Here is a 16,888-nt window from a genome sequence, read left to right as displayed (position 1 = left end):
GTTAATATTACTGCACACTTTTGAGATTCATTTACTGTGGGCTTCATGAAGACTCACTATTAGCTGCAGAAGCTCCAACATGGAAACAGTTTCTTTTTGTTACAGTCTTCCCCCTCCCCCACTCCAGGATGGATTTGAATTGACTCTGTTTCATTAGCTTTTAACTCAAGGCCCTCCTGCCTCTGCCTCCTGAATGCTGGGATTATACCTGCCTTCTACCACACATGGCTATTGCTTGCCTTGAACCCGAATCCGAAGTTTTGGAATCCGTCTCAGGGCTTTGTGTATGCTGAGCTCCATCTGCATCATAGCCCAAGTTCCGGGATCTTAAGATCTCAAGAGAATTACCATAGTTCCCTTTTACCCGTAGTTTTGTGTTCTTCACCTTCAGTGTCCTGCTGTCAATATTAAGTGGAAATCCTAGAAATAATTCTGAGTTTTAGATTGTTTGTCTTCCTCAGTAACCTAATTGTCTTGCACTCCCCTACCTGGGATGTGAATCATTTGTCCAGGGAGAGCATCCACTCTGTCCACTGTCCACCCGTAAGTAGTTAGTATCCTTTCAGAGAGTAAGCCAGTACCACAGTCTTTGTGTTACAGCAAGTGCAAAAGTGCTAATAATGGCAATTCACATGTGCCAGAGAGACATTTCCAAGTGTTTTAAGTAAAATGAACTTCTTAATTTGGAAAAAAAAAAAAAAAAAAAAAGCTATAGGCTAATATTGTAACATCTACAACAAGCTATTTCAGAGCCCACATTCACAGTTTTACTAAATATATTGTTAAAACGTGTTTTTAATCTCCCTGCTTAATTATAAGTTAGCTCTCATTAGTTTGCATGTATAGAAAAAAAGCATGGTATGTTTAGCTATCCTTGATTTCAGGTAATCATATGGGCTCAGATTGTGTCCCCCACAGATAAGAGAGCAGAGGACGACTGTACTCCACTTACCTTTAGATGGCTAATACGATCACTCTAGAGTCAATATAAAAAAATAATTTTTAAGCTCTCAAAAACTAAAGGAATAAAAAATATGCGTGTATAGGCTAAGAGCTATAGAAATTGGCAGTGGTGGCCTACACCTTTAATTCAAGCATGGGAGACAGAGGCAGGAGGATCTCTATGAGTTCCAGACCTGGTCTATAGGACAAGTTCCAGGACAGCCACGCTACATAGAGAAACCCTCTCTCAAAACCCCCCCCCAAAAAAAAAACAAAAACAAAAACAAAACAAAAATATTATCTGCCTGCCTCTGCTTCTTTAGTGCTGAGATTAAAGATGTGTACCACCATACCTGCCTTGGATTAATAGTTTTAAAGGATTTATTTTAATCCACAAAGGTTATGGTGGAAATATGACAAAATTGATGTTGATAGTTTTTCAGGAACTACATCTGAGAAATTACCCTTAAAGTTTTGAACAAATGTATTTACTGTGGATCAAAATCAAGCACCCATAGCCCAAGTATTGCCCTTTATAGAGAAAAATCTATATATCTGACTAATTGGTAGCCCTCTGCCATGAATTCATCATGTGTAAAGAGTCAAACAGCCTTTATAAAGTGAAATCACAGAAGCACTCATTTTACGGTTTCTCCTAAACCTTTATTTTTTAAAAAGGTTGATGTTTACTTATCTGTATATGTTTGTGTCTTGTTTGTGGTTTATGCACATGAGTGCAGTGCCCACAGAGGCCAGACGAGGTGTTACATCCCCCGGAGCTGGAGTTGCAGGTGTTGTGAGCCCCTTCACACAGGTGGTGGGAAATGCATGTGGTCCTCTAGAAAAGCAGTATGTGTTCTCAACTACTGGGTAATTCCTCTAGCCCTGTAACCTTCACTTTTGATATAGAATAAAATCTCCTGCTCTGAAGTGATACAGACATCCTAGACAGCAGTTTTCCAGAAAAAGAAAAGGGGCTTTCTGACGTTTATTAGATTCCATCTTCAATGCCTCTTTCTCTCTGCTCCTTGTAGCCAGTCCTGGTACTTCCTGCTTACAAGACACATTTTTTGGTTCTAGGATTGGAGGTTGTAGGTGTGGAAACTTTATTTTCAAGCTTCTTGTGGCACTCAAAGATGCGGTGTTGGTAATTGTTTTCATTGAGGGGAAAAAAAAAAAAAACGTGGCTACAGAAATCTTTGTTTCAGTGATAACTGTAAACTGTTGGACCTGAAATAAATCTAGCTGTAGAGGAGGAAGCAGCAACAAAAGGTTAATCACCTCTTCCAGGGCACTAATGAGTCTTAAACTTTAGCTCCTATCAACTGAGTGGAATAAGGGTCAACTGTATTTAGCCTGGTAAGAAAACCTGTAATGAAAGTGAGCAGTTCTGTTATGTGTGCAAGAGTAAAATTGGCCATCATTTCCTTACAGAGAACATGCTACCTTGAACACACAAACAAAGCTGTCACTGCTATAATTTAGTTCCCCAAAGGAAGACCATCAATAAACATGAAAGGACGTTTCTGAGGCTAATAGAATGGAGGAACCTGGACTTGAAATGTGAGCCACTGCTTGAAGGTAATAACTTTTTAAACTTTTGGGGATTTTTGTTGGTTTGGTTTGGTTTTGGTTTTTTGAGACAGGATCACTCTGTGTAGCCCTGGCTATCCTGGAAATCACTTCGTTAACCAGGCTGGCCTTGAACTCAAAGAGCTCTGACTGATTCTGCCTCCCGAGTACTGGGAGTAAAGCCACCACTGGGCCACTGCCACCTGGCCATCTTCTTATTTTTTTCTAAATGTTTATGTTTTAACAAAGTAAATTACCAAATCCATCCTCCATTCCTATCCCCTCTAATCCAATTTTTCACCTACCCCCCACCCCACTATTCCCTCAACTCCATGTGCCTCTTTTTCTTCTTCTAATCCACTGAGTCACTTTAGTGTGGCATTGTGGGGGGGTGTGGAGGGCCATGTCTGGAGCATGGGCAACCCTCAAGGGTCAAATCCCAGAAAAACACTAACTTTCCTGCCACCAATGGCCAGCTGTTCCTTAGTTGGGGGTGGAGCTTGATGACTTTCATTTCTTTCCATTCATGGACTTTGTCTAGCTTCATTTTGTGCAGGTCTTACCCTTGCAGTCATAGCTTCTATGATTTTATGTATGAACTATGTCAGATGGAGAGCTGGGGTCTGGAATATACAAATAACTCAAAGTAGATACAAAAAAATAAACAATCCAATTAAAAATCTTGGAGTAGAACTAAACAGAATTCATAAAAAAAAAAAAATTAAAATTGCTAAGATTTAAAAAAAAAATGCTCATCAGGCACCTTTTGCCATCAGGGAGATTCAAATTGAAACTACTTTAAGATTTCATATTACTACAGTCAGATGGGTAAAATCAAAACAAACATGCTGGCAGGGATATAAAAAGAGGAGAAAGATTATTTGTTTGTTGAGGTCATTTTTGAAAATGAGTGTCCCCGACTTAAAAATTTAAGAACATTCTTTTAGTTCATAGAGATTTAGTAGGTATAAGGAAGTTTTAGATGGATGAGGGAAGATAGCAGTGTTTTATCAACACATCAGAAACTGGAACAAGAATATCTGTTCCTCCAATGGCAGAAATGATCTCAAGGTATACACCAGAAACTCTGAATTGAAAATGGAATGAGATTTAGAACGCAAAGGCATGGTTTAGCAGATGTACTTTGCATATATTTTTCTTTTTATAAATGTGTGTTTTATGTAATAAAAATCCATTTAAATTTAAAAGACTTTTAAGTATGGAACAAAAAAGTAGGGAAAGCATATATATGGTTTCTTAATGTTTTTCTCTCCTAGTGGTACATAAATTAATTGAATTCAGTGATAACAGGGCTTTGTTAGACTGACTGTTTTTATTTATGCATTTGGGCATTTTGCTTGCATGTATATCTGTACATGGTGTGCGTATAGTGCCTGCAGAAGCCGGGGAGAGTGTCCTGTCCTCTGGGGCTGGAGTTGCAGCATGTGGGTAGCACGTGGAAACCAAACCTGGGTCCTCCACAAGAGTAGCAACTTCTGAGCCATTTTTTCAGCCCAATACCAGAGATAAATTTCTTCTACTACTGATTTACATGGTGTGTGTGTGTGTGTGTACTTGTTCAGAGAACAGCGTGTAGGATTTGGCTCTCTCTGCACCATCTAGGGTCCAGGAATCAAACAGAGCAGCAGGCTTGGCAACTAGTACCTTTACCCATGGAGCCATCTTGTAGGTCCTATCAGACGATGTTTTTCACTAGACATTGCTGAGTTTCTTCGCTGTGATCCTGTTTAGGAGTTTTGCATTCATGTGTTCACGTTTTCTTTCTATTTAGGTATGGTGAGACCACCTGATGAAGAATCGATTGCCGTTGAAGAGATAGCCTGTTATTCACAGTTCCCAAAAGGAGTGGGGCATGCTATACCACGAAGTGCCACACAACATAGCACCAAGGTTGGTGGCAGGTAGATGTGGGTGAGGGCTGCAGAAGAACCCTGCTTGTGGTCATTGAGATAGAACAGGGGGCGTGGGGGGGGGGGGAAGCCGAAGCAGACTAAGCTGGCCCAAGATCAGAGAGTCTGAATAAACTTACTGGACTCGGACTCCTACTGGCTGATGGCTGGCCTAGGGTGGTTAAGGCTGGGCAATAGTGTCTCAGAGGGTCAGAGTCCACAGTAAAGCTGGCTGGTGGGCAGCCTGCTACCTCCATGTGTTTTCACAGAAGGTTAATTTGCAGGAGTGTCTTCTGTGCTCTAGGAACTGGGTGGTCTGGATCAGGGCCATTCTTCCTTGGTCAGTAGGACTCCAGAGGTGCCGGAGGATGGCCACACAACCTAGAGAGCACGACTGATAGAAAAACGAAAGTTAGTGTTGAGCTTTCTTCCTGTGCTCTCTCCTTTTGGAATGGATTAAGAGTAATCCCCTTTACTCTTACAGACTTTATGCAAGACTGTACTTACTTGGTTTCTAAAAATTTTCTTATAAAATATCTTGGCCTTGATATTCATTTTGTGGGAAGATTTTTCATTTTTAATTGTTTTAAATATATATAGGACTGTTCAGTCATTATAACTCTAGAATTTGTTTTGGTAAGTTATTTTTTTTCTAGGAACATGTCCATAATATCTTCATCTTAATGTCTACTATAGTTAGTCCCTTTTGATCCCTGATGCTAATTTGTGCTTTTTTTTTTTTTTCTTTCCTTAAAAAAATATTTCTTTATTTTTATTTTATGTGTGTGGATGTTTTGGCAACATGTATGTATGTGTATCTTCTGCGTGCTTGGGGCTTGTGGAGGCTGGAAGAGGTTGTTGGATCCCCTAGAACTGGAATTACAGGCAGTTTGTGAGCCACCAGTGAGTGCTGGGAACTGAAACCAGGGCCCAGCAAGAGCAGCAGCAAAGTGCTGAATCACTGAGCCACCATTCCGGACTGCCCCTTTCTTGATAAGTCTTTCTCTAGAGATCTACTTGTAATAGTATTGATTTGTTATTGGCTTTATTGTTTATTTTAATAGCAGTAAGAATTTATGATATATTTTTCTATGTGTTTGTGTTTCTTATTTTTAATTCTTTAATATTTATTTTTAATTTTTCATTAGATACTTATTGTTTCTTTTTCCATAGATTTTTTTTATTCATTGGCAGAAACACGTATTTATGAAGGGGAACATATTTCATGTGCATACATTGTGGAGTTAAAGCAAATGAATTAACATCTTCATGACTTTTTATTTGTGTCTGTGGGGGCCGATTTTGAAGAGTATACCAGGGGTTTTGTGCATGCTGGGCAGGTGTTCTAACACTGGGCCATGCCCCAGCCCAAGTACCAGACTTCCTTTTTAAAGAATGGTAATATGTTTTAAAATTTATTTTATTTTAAATTATTTGTGTATGTGACGCACGCACACATACACACACACACACACACACACACACACAATGAACATTTGTGGCAGGTACCCTCAGAGACATCAGATTCCTTGGAGCTGGTGGTACAGATAGTCATGAGCTACTCAGTGTGGGCACTGGGAATTAAAATCAGGACCTCTAGAAGAGCAGCAAGTACTCTTAACTTCTGAGCCATTTTTCCAGCCCTTATCAGTCGTCTTTGTCTTAAGAATAAAACCACTTTGACACTCTTTATTGTCAAGTAATACACAAAATTTAGAAAAGTAGACAATGGAGGTTAAGCTACTATAGGTTACAGGTTTTGTTCAATTTTTATAATAAATTAGATGAGGATACATGTGATTATTTAAAATCTTAAATGAGAATTTAAAGTTACCTTATAGCTATATATTAAATTAGTACTGATTTTATTGTTCCATTAACTCATTTCAATGACAGTCGTGGCCCAGCACTCAGGGAGGCAGAGGCAGGTGGATCTCTCTGATTTCGAGGCCAGCCTGATCTACAAAGTGAGTCCAGGACATCCAGGGCTACATACATGCATGCGTGCGTGCACACACACACACACACACACACACACACACACACACACACACACATCTCTTTACTGTTAATTGTGTGTAGGGTATGTGTGTGCATGTACCACTGTGTTCATTCATGTAGAGACCAAAGGAATTTTACCTATTTAACCATCTTGTAGACTCCATTTTACTCTCTGTAGTTTCAGTTACCTATGGTCAACCTTGACTTGAAACCATTAAACAGGAAATTTTCGGAATGATGTTTATTGTAGTGTGGTCATTCTGTGTTGTTGCTGTTATCACTCATCTACTGTGTGTAGTATAGAATTGTTGGTATAGAAATGCACGTGGAGGAGATGGTCCTATCTGAGGTTTTAGACATTCACTGCAATATTTGGAATGTGTCTTGTAGGACACACATTCCTGTGTGTCAGGACCAAGGCATCTTTCCTAAAGTTGCAAAAGGCCATATAGATTAACATGTTCTGAAGGACGCGTATTCTTAAACATGCATAGTCCCATTTGCACCAAGGCATCTTTTCTAAACTTATGTACTAAGTTTATATATAGGTTACACCCAACCCATAAAATTTAACTTTTACTTGATTAAATAATTGTGCAGTGAGTGTAACATAACTTTATAACACAAATTCAGTTTGTTTGGTTTTTTTTGTTTTTTGTTTTTTTCTTTTTACAAATTTAGCTTTAATGAGCTGATACAGGGTGTAATTAAGGACAAAATGAGGGAACTTTGTAATCCTAATATTTAATTTACCTTAAATGTATTCTGGTCCTTGGAAAGTTAATTAATAAAAACAATTTTCTATCTATTGAAAGAAAATTATGTAAGGTACCATAATATGAAAGATGAATTTTTTTCTTAAAATTACCATCCCCATAAAAATGCTAATTGCTACAGTTGACCAGTTGTTTAATCTCTCAGCTATTAACTAATAGGAGAAAATGGAACTGAATATGAAGCCAGCATGCAACAGTGTCATTCATTAGGAGCCAACTATAATGATGCTGAAGAGTCAGAAAAAGAAACTCAGGAATGTGAGGTAGGGATTAAGCTGGGAATGTCTCTAATCTTATGAAGAACAGCATGTCCTTTAACAACTTTTCATGCTCAAAGAACAGTTGCTTTACTCAGTGATTCAAGATTTTTAATAGGCCAGGAATGGAAGTACACATTTGTTTTTCCAGCACTCAGAGGCACAGGCAGAGGATCCAGAGTTCAAGATCAGGCCTGGGGTACATGTTTGAGATGCTGTTACAAAGAGTTTTTTATTACATATCTATCATATATTTAATTTTTTAATATAGATTTTTTGTATTGATGCTTAGATATAGCCATTAAAATCTTTATACTCAAATACATATTTTGAATTATATTTCATCATTTCCAAATGCATTCCTGAGAAAATAGTTAAAAATAAAAAAGTCAACAATTTCACTTAAGACAGCTGTTCTCAACCTGTGGGCCACAACTCCTCTTGGGGTTGAACCATCTTTCCACAGGAGTCACCTAAGACCATCAGAAAACATATTTACATTAGGACTCAAAACAGTAGCAAAATTATAGTTATGAAGTAGCAACAAAAATAATGTTATGATTGGAGGTCACCACAACATGAGGAACTGTGTTAAAGTGTCACAGCATTAGGAGGTTGAGAGCCACTGCTTTAAGAAAACTTTGGGCCGGAATGTAGCTCAGGGTAAATAGTTTGCCTAGCATGTAGTAGGTTCTGGGTTCAATATCCAGCTCCGAAAATACCCAAACTCGATGAGCATAGTGGTCCGTGTCTTTAATCTCAGCACTCAGGAGGCAAAAGCAGGCAGATCTCTGTGAGCCTGAGGCCAGCCTGGTCTACAGAGTGAGTTCCAGGTAAGCCAGAGCTATGAAGAGACATCCGTCTAAAAAATTAAAACCTCTTATTGAAAAAGTAAAATGAACAATTAACTGAAGTATAAACATTCTTCATTGTTAATTTTACACAGTTGTATACATTTTAAATGTGGTATATTTTACAAAGACTGAAGTCATTTTTTTTTTTTTTTTCTTTTCAAAAGCATCTAACCTGTATGGACTCTGGGGATCCTTCCTTTGGACAAAATGATTGCCCTAGCATCTTGCCCATTACTGCTCCTGAAACAGATGATTCACTCACAGCACAGGGTGTGCCAGAGACAATGACTGATGCACAGGCCCTTCATGCAGAACAATTTCATCTTTTGGAACAAAATGGGCAGCCTACTCAGTATGACCCTCAGCCACTGAGAGAGTCTAATGCACAAATGGTGAGAATATTTTGTAACATTAGTCATAAATACTCAATAGAGTATTATGCTATTAACCAGTATGTATTTATTAATCATGCTAAATGATCTTCGTTTCTTTTTTGTTTTGGTTTGGTTTGGTTTTCATTCTTGCCATGTTTAGTTTTTTTATTTTTTATTTTCCTTTTTATTTATTTTTATTTATTGCAATTTATTCACTTTTTATTCCAGCTGTAGCTCCCTCCCTCATCCCCTCCTAGTCCTACCCTCCCTCCTGCTTCTTCTTCTGTGCCCCTCCCCCAGTCCACTGATAGGCAAGGTCTTCCTCCCCTTCCATCTGACTCTAGCCTATCAGGTCTCATCAAGACTGGCTGCATTGTCTTCCTCTGTGCCCTGGTAAGGCCATTTCCCCCTCAGGGGGAGGTGATCCACAAGCCAGCCACTGAGTTCATGTCAGAGACAGCCCCTGTTCCCCTTACTAGGGTACCCACGTAGACACTGATCTGCCTTGTTTTGGTTTTTGTTGTTGCTGTTTTTTGTTTTTTTTGTTTTTTTGTTTTTTTTTGGTTTTTTTTTGTTTTTTTTTTTGTTTTTTGTGTGTGTGTGGTTCTTTGAAGCAGTGTTATTCTGTGTAGCCCTGGCTGTCCTAGAGCTTATGCTGTAGACCAGGCTGGCCTTGAACTCACAGAGATCCACCTGCCTCTGCCTGGGATTAGAGTGCTGAGATTAAAGGCATGTGCCACCACTGCCCAGCAACTTTAGTTTCTTTTTTCTTTTTAAAAAAAATTCTTCTCTTATATCATATCCCAACTGCTGTTTCCCCTCCCTCCTCTCCCCCAAGTCTACCCCAGATCTATTAGCCCTCTTCCTCTCTCAGAAAAGAATAGGCCTCCCAGGGGCATCAATCAAACATGGTATAACAAGCTACAATAAGACCAGGCACATACTATCACATCAAGGCTGGACAAGGCCTTCCTCCTGATAGGAGGAAAAGGTCCCACAAGTAGACAGAAGAGTCAAGGACAGCCTCTGCTCCTTTTGTTAGGATTTCTGCAGAAACACCAGGCCACTCAGCCACAACAGACATGCATAGGACCTAGGTCAGACCCTACAGGATCCCTGGTCTCTGCAAGCCCCATGAGTCCTGGTCAGTTGATTCTGTGGGCTATGTTTTCATGGTGTGTCCCTGACCTCTCTGGTTCCTCCAATCTGTCCTCCCTGTCCTCTGTAGGATTCTCTGAGCTCCGCCTAATGTTTGGCTGAGATTCTACATTTGTACCCATCAGTTGCGGGATGTAGTTTCTCAGATGGCAATTATGCTAGGCTCTGGTCCCAGAACCCTCTACAGACAGGACAAACTGTAGGTCGACAGCTTTGGGGCTGGCTTGGTGTCCCAATCCCTCCACGTGAGACCTTGTCTGGTTACAGAAGATGGCCGATCAGGCTTGTTGTCTTCCATTACTAAGAGTCTTTGCTAGGGTTATTTGTGTAGATCTGTGGAGTTTCCATTGCACTAGTTACTACCTTGACCCTGAAATGCTCCCCATTTCCAGTGGTTTCTCCCAGTATTTTCCCCTCCCCACCTCTCCTGATCCCAAGCCCACCTGTTGTTAAACTCCTCCCCCCATTTACCAGCCAAATTTATTCTTTTTCCCCTTCCCATGGAGACCCTTGCATTCCCCTCCTTAAGCCTCCTTACTTGGCCTCTCTGGGTCTGTGGATTGTAGCGTGTTTATCCTTTAGAGCTAACACCCACTGATAAGTGAGCACACACCACATTTGTCTTTCTGGCTCTGGTTATTTTCTAGTTCCACCCATTTGTCTGCAAATTTCATGCTGTTGTGTAAATGTACCACATTTTCTTTATCCATTTTTTGTTTGAGGGACATCTAGGTTGTTTCTAGTTTCTGGCTATTCTTAATAAAGCTGTTATGTTATGAACATAATTGAGCAAGTGTCCTTGTGACATGATGAACGTCCTTTGGGTATATGCCCAGGAGTGGTATAGCTGTGTCTTGATGTAGACTGATTCTCAGTTATCTAAGAAACCACCATATTGATCTCCAAAGTGGTTGTACAAATTCGCACTCCCTACAGCAATGTAAGAATGTTCCCTTTCTCCACGCACATCTTGCTTGTGTTTTTGTTGGTTTTTTGGTTTGGTTTTATTTGTTGTTGTTGTTTTTTGTTTGTTTTAGTTTTTCAAGATGGTGTTTCTCTGTGTGTAGCCCTGGCTTTCCTGGAATCACTCTGTAGACTACACTGGCCTTGAACTCACAGAGTTCCCCCTGCCTATGTCTCCTAAGTGCTAGGATTAAAGGTGTGCACCAGCATGCCCAGCTCACTTGTATTTTTTATTTTAGCCATTCTGACAGATAAAAGATGGAGTCTCAAGTCATTTTGATTTGCATTTCTGTTTTTTAAAGAAATCAAAATTTCAGAATTGTCACTACAGTAGTCTGCTAGGATACAGGGGGTTATTTGAGTTTTCTTTCATTTGTTGAGATTTGCTCTGTGACCCAGTATGTGGTCAATGTTGGAGAAAGTTCCATGAGGTACTAAGAATGTATATTCTTTTGTGTTTGTATGAAATGTTCCGTAGATATCTGTTAGGCCACTTGTTTTATAATGTCTATTACTTTCATTATTTCTGTTTAGTTTTTTTCTATATAAACTGTACATGGGTGAGAGTAGGGTATTGAAGTCTCCCACTATTAACGTGTGAGGTTCAATGTTTGATTTAAGCTTTAGTAATGTTTCTTTAACAAATGTGCGTGCCCTTGCATTTGGGGCATAGCGATTAAGAATTGAAATGTCCTCTGGGTGAATTTTTTTCTTTGATGAGTATGGTGTCCTTCCCTATCTCTTTTTATTACTTTTGACTAGAAGTCTATTTTGTTAGATATTAGAATGACTACACCAGCTTGGGTCCATTTTCTTGGAAAATCTTTTTCCAACCCTTTACCCTGAGGTAATATCTATGTTTGATGTTGAGGTATGATGTTCAAGTAGTCTCCTGAAGGATATTTCCTGGTTTCATATCCATTCTTTTAGCCTGTGTCTTTTCCTTGGGGAATTGAGTCCATTGATATTGAGAGATACTAAAGATCAATAATTGTTAATTGCTGTTATTGTGGTGTGTGTGTGTGCTTGTGTGTGCGTGCATGTGTTTCTCTTTTTTGGGTTTTGCTGGTGTGAGATTATTTACTGCCTGTGTAGTTAACCTCCTTTGGTTGAAGTTTTCCTTTTAGTACCTTCTGTAGGGCAGGATTTGTGGACAGATATTGTTTAAATTTGACTTTGTCAAGACTTTGTCTTGTTTTCTACACCTATGGTGATTGAAACTTTTGCTAGGTATAGTAGTCTGGGCTGACATCTTAGAGTCTGCAAGACATCTGCCCAGGCCCTTCTGGCTTTTTTTTTTTTTTTTTTTTTTTTTTTTTTTTTTTTTTTTTTTTTTTTCTGAGACAGTGTTTCTCTGTATAGCCTTGGCTGTCTGGAAACTCACTTTATAGACCAGGCTGGCCTCGAACTCACAGAGATCTGACTACCCCTGCCTTCCAGAGTGCTGGGATTTCATGTGTGTGCCACCACTCCCAGCCAGGCCCTTCTGGCTTTTAGAGTCTCTGTTGAGAAGTCAGGTATAATGCTAATAGGTATGCCTTTATATGTTATTTGGCCTTTATTCCCTTATAGCTGTTAATATTCTGTTTTGTTTTATCTGTTTAGTGGTTTGATTATTTTGTGACAAGGGGACTTTATTTTCTGGTCCAATCTGTTTAGAGTTCTGTAAGCTTTTTGTACCTTTATAGGCATATCCTTTAAAGTTAGAACATTTTTCTTTTATGATTTTGTTAAGTATATTTTCTGAGTTTTTGAGCTGGATTCTTCTCCATTTTCTATTCCTGTCATTCCTTAGCTTTGGTCTTTTCGTAGTGTCCCAGATTTCCTGGATATTTTATGAAAGGAATTTTTTTAGATTTAACGTTTTCTTTGACGGATGAGTCTATTTCTTCCCTTATATCTTCTGTGCCTGAGATTCTCTCTTCCATCTCTTATATTCTGTTGGTGATGCTTGTGATTGTAGTTCCTGTTTATTTACCTAGACTTTCCATTTCCAGAATTCCTTCAGATTGTGTTTTCTTTATTGCTTCTATTTTCATTTTCAGGTCTTGAACAGTTTCCTTCACCTGTTTGTTTGCTTTTTCTTGGCTTTCTTTAAGGAATTTGCTGATATTTTCCAACTTTTTGGGTTTTTTTCCCTTGATTTCTTTAAAGGATTTTTTAAATTTTCTCTTTAAGGACATCTATCAACTTTATAAAGTTGGTTTTAAGGTCATTTTCTTGTGCATCAGCTATGTTGGAATATTCAGGTCTTGCTAGGTGTCAGTTTCTGAGTTTGTCTTGGTAGGGTGGGTGTTTGTTCCTTTGGTTTCTGTTTCCTCTTTGGCCTTCTGGTCTTTGTGGCCTGGGTTTCTGCTGGCCAGAGTGACCTCTGATCCAGTAGAAAGTTTCTGTCTAAGTTGGGGACTGGACTTCTGGTGTCTAGGTTGGCCTTTGGTGCAGCAGGTGTCTTGAGTTGGGGAGTTGGATAAGGTGATGAGGGGAGTGGGAATTGGGGGCACTGAGTAAATAGAGGAAGCCCACTGTTTCCACCTATCTGGGGTTCTGGCACCAGTGTGGTATCTGGTCCAATAGGGAGACTCTGCCTGAGTTTTCCTATGTGTTTTTCTGGCTTGCTTGGCTTGCACCTATTCTTCTGACGGTCATGGGCTGCTCCAGTGCCCGAGTTTTAAACTTGTACTTAGCTGCTCATGTCTAGGCACACTGGGCCACGATCCATAGATAACTAATGTTTGTATACTAAGGTTTACTTGTAAGTTACTTTTTGTTCTTGAGACAGGGTTTCATGTAGCCCAAGCTGGCTTTTCACTCTCTGTGTTATTAAAGTTCATGCATGTGCTATCATGAGTAAGAACATAGAGCCTAAGACCATAGGCTCTGTCAAGCTGATTGTTTTGCATCTTAGCATCAGCACTTGTCAGCTGTGAGACCTAACTAACAATTGGCTGATGTCTGAATGTTGTACCTGTATACGCAGGTGTGTACTTCCATAATTTAATAACTCTGATACATCAGAGTGGCATTTGTATTTCTTTAATGCCTCCAAGATGATCACTACCAGCCCTTCAAAAAAACCAACAAGTGCTTCATGTAATTCCATCTCCCCAGACAGAAATGGCGCAAGTGATTATACCTCAGGAGCCTCTTGTGGATGTGACTAGTCCTCAAGGTGAGTCAAAATGGGGTGGGTGCTTTAAAGATTAAGGTGATTTTCTGGAACATTTCCTGCAGGAGTCCATATTAAATGCATCTCTTTAGATAAGATTGTGAGCGGAGTAATTAGAAAGGGCTTCTTAGCCCAAATAAATCTCAAGTTCGTTTTTCAACTCCTGTCTAGGTTAGCTGTCTATTTCATTTTGGAATTCTGTGAAGCTGGTTGACTCCTGCTTCTTCCCAAATGACCAGTGAGCATAAAATACATTCTTCTAAATTATAGCAACAATAATAGAAATAGCAGCAATAGCACAAATGTAGTACTTAGTTACAGAAGTTTTTTATATTTGCATTTTATTGATTTTCTGTTAGCTTACTGATCATTCCTTTCTTTATAACTGTATGTGAATCTTCTGCTTTCTCCCCTTTCTTTTGTTTTACATTCAGAAAAGAGATTTGGGCTTCCCAGTTAGACCCCTCTTTTTTTTTTTTTTCCTGTTTAATAACTTCCCTATTAATTTCCTTTCTTTATCTTCCTTTTCTTTGCAGTGTACTTTAATCTCTTTAAACATCACTGCTATATTGTTTTGTTTCGCTTTTATAAATAGTGATTTAAGATAGTTATTTTTACCTTTGTTTTATAATTTTTGTCTTCATTAACGGTCATTAAAACTTAGAAACATGGTTTGGAGAAATATAAACACAATATATAAATTTTTTTGTTTTCATATTACATGTGAAATTCTTTAATATAACAATTATTTCTACTATTTTAAAGTCATAGCTATTAAATATAAGTTAATTACAAAATTTCAATAGACAGTATACAATTTAAACATAAACACAGTTATAAATAACAGTCTTAATAAAGCATTTAAAGTTTTGTTGTTTTTTTAACTTCAGAACTATTTTTCTTTTTCCTGCTAAAAAGATTTAAATTTTAGTTAGGTAATCTTCATAGTGTTACTCTGGATGCTGATGTTTCTTATTTTTGTTGTTAAGATGTCTCTGAAGAGAAATCTCCTGGCAGAAGCTTACCAGCTGTAAGAGCAGATGCTCTTGAAGACAGCACCAGTAATTACATTCTTCATCCACAAGCATCCCGTGTGGTACCCAAAAAGTCAGGGACCAGGTGAATCATGGGAAAGAGGAGCTTGTCTTTGGGGTCCCGATGGAAGTCTGTTTTTAAAAGGTCACAACTAGAGCTGGCACACCATAGAAAAGATAAGAAATTTGGAAAGAGGAAACATTCATTAAATATATCTTCATTTATTTTAGTGCATCTTCGCAACAAGGATGCCTTTCTGTTCTTTTCAAAAATGTGAAATGTCAATAGTATGCTTTAGAATAAACCACACTTATATAGATATAACTCCCATATGATAAAGTGCTTAAAATAGCTTTTGCTAGCATTGTGTGTGTGTGTGTGTGTGCATGTGTGTGTGCATTCGTTCTGAAAACTGAGCACAAGGTTGTGAGCATGCAAGGCAAATATTTTCCCACACAGCCACAAAACAGCATATTTTTTTTTTTTTGCTAACTTCTACTCAGTTTTCCCTTTTTTTCTGAAAGTAATACTTTTCATAACAATCATAGAAAAATATTTAAAGTATCTTTTTTTTAAGCTTTTTTTGAGATTTATTTATTTTTATTCTATGTGTATGGGCGTTTTGCCTGTATTTCTGTGCATTACATTACAGTGCTCTTGGGGGCAGAAGAGGGCATCAAGTTCCTGGGACTGGAGTTAACAGTTGTTAACTGCCTGTGGTACTGGGAATTGAATCTGGGTCCTCTGAAAGAGCTCTTTAACAGCCGAGCCAGCTACCAGCCCCTCCCTCAAAGTATGTTTTTATGTATTTATTGTGCTATGAAAATATTTTGGAATAAGACAATATTTATATTGTGAGCCATTTGTTTATTCTTTTTTTGCATTTTATTGATTTTCTGTTAGCTTACTGATCATTCCTTTCTTTATAACTGTATGTGAATCTTCTGCTTTTCCCCCTTTCTTTTGTTTTACATTCAGAAAAGAGACTTGAGCTTCCCAGTTGGACCCCTCCTTTTTTTTTTTTTTTTGCCTGATTGATAACTTCCCTATTAATTTTCTTTCTTTATCTTCCTTTTCTTTGCAGTGTACTTTAATCTCTTTAAACATCACTGCTATATTGTTTTGTTTCACTTTTACAAATAGTGATTTAAGATAGTTATTTTTACCTTTGTTTTATAATTTATTGTCTTCATTAACAGTCATTAAAACTTAAATCAAAAACATGGTTTGCGAGGGAGGAGCAGCCTTGCCAGGCCACAGAGGAGGACTTTGCAGCCAGTCCTGAAGAAACCTGATAAACCAGGGTCAGATGAAAGGGGAGGAGGTCCTCCCCTATCAGTGGACTTGAAAGGGACAGGGAGGAGATGAGGGAGGGAGGGTGAGATTGGGAGGGAATGAGGGAGGGGGATACAGCTGGGATACAAAGTTAATAAACTGTAACTAACATTAAAAAAATATGGTTTGGAGAAACATTATAAACATAATATATAAGTATCAAACCTTGTATACTAGGCAACTGACCCAACACTTATATCTACTTTTAGCCAAAGACAATATATTTTTTTTCTTCACTGACTACATCTGCACTTGAGATTTTTGTGTGTGGGGGGGAAGATTTCTGATTACTGCTTTGATCTCATTGGTTATTGTAGATCTATTTAAATTATTTACTTTGTTTAGCTTTGGTAAATCATATGCATCTAGAATTCATCCTTTTAGGTTTTCTAATTTAGTGCAATATAATTTTTTAAAATATATCTTCATACTTTGTTGAATTTTCTCTGTGTATGAGTGTTGTTGTGGCTCCCTTTTCTTCTTCCTCTTCTTTCTCTCTTCTCCTTTTTCTTTTCTTTTTTCTTTTTCTTTTTTTCTTCTTTTCT

The 16,888-nt window shown here is 38.4% G+C and overlaps 1 protein-coding gene across 1 annotated transcript in view; it reads left to right on the top strand.

Moving 5' to 3' along the window:
• The window catches only part of Carf (calcium responsive transcription factor), a 46,016-nt gene that overhangs the window by 1,772 nt on the left and 27,356 nt on the right, over nt 1-16,888 (top strand). Inside the window, exons 2-6 of the mRNA XM_055616586.1 lie at nt 2,377-2,523; nt 4,307-4,425; nt 8,477-8,704; nt 13,916-13,976; nt 14,963-15,092. Coding sequence (XP_055472561.1) covers nt 4,309-4,425; nt 8,477-8,704; nt 13,916-13,976; nt 14,963-15,092 — 536 coding nt within the window. The 5' untranslated portion in view covers nt 2,377-2,523; nt 4,307-4,308. The remainder of the gene's footprint in view (nt 1-2,376; nt 2,524-4,306; nt 4,426-8,476; nt 8,705-13,915; nt 13,977-14,962; nt 15,093-16,888) is intronic.

The sequence above is a fragment of the Psammomys obesus genome, unplaced genomic scaffold (assembly GCF_907164565.1).
Source record: "Psammomys obesus unplaced genomic scaffold, mPsaObe1.curated_primary_1811, whole genome shotgun sequence".
Taxonomy (NCBI): domain Eukaryota; kingdom Metazoa; phylum Chordata; class Mammalia; order Rodentia; family Muridae; genus Psammomys; species Psammomys obesus.
This window is presented reverse-complemented; position numbering and strand designations above follow the sequence as displayed.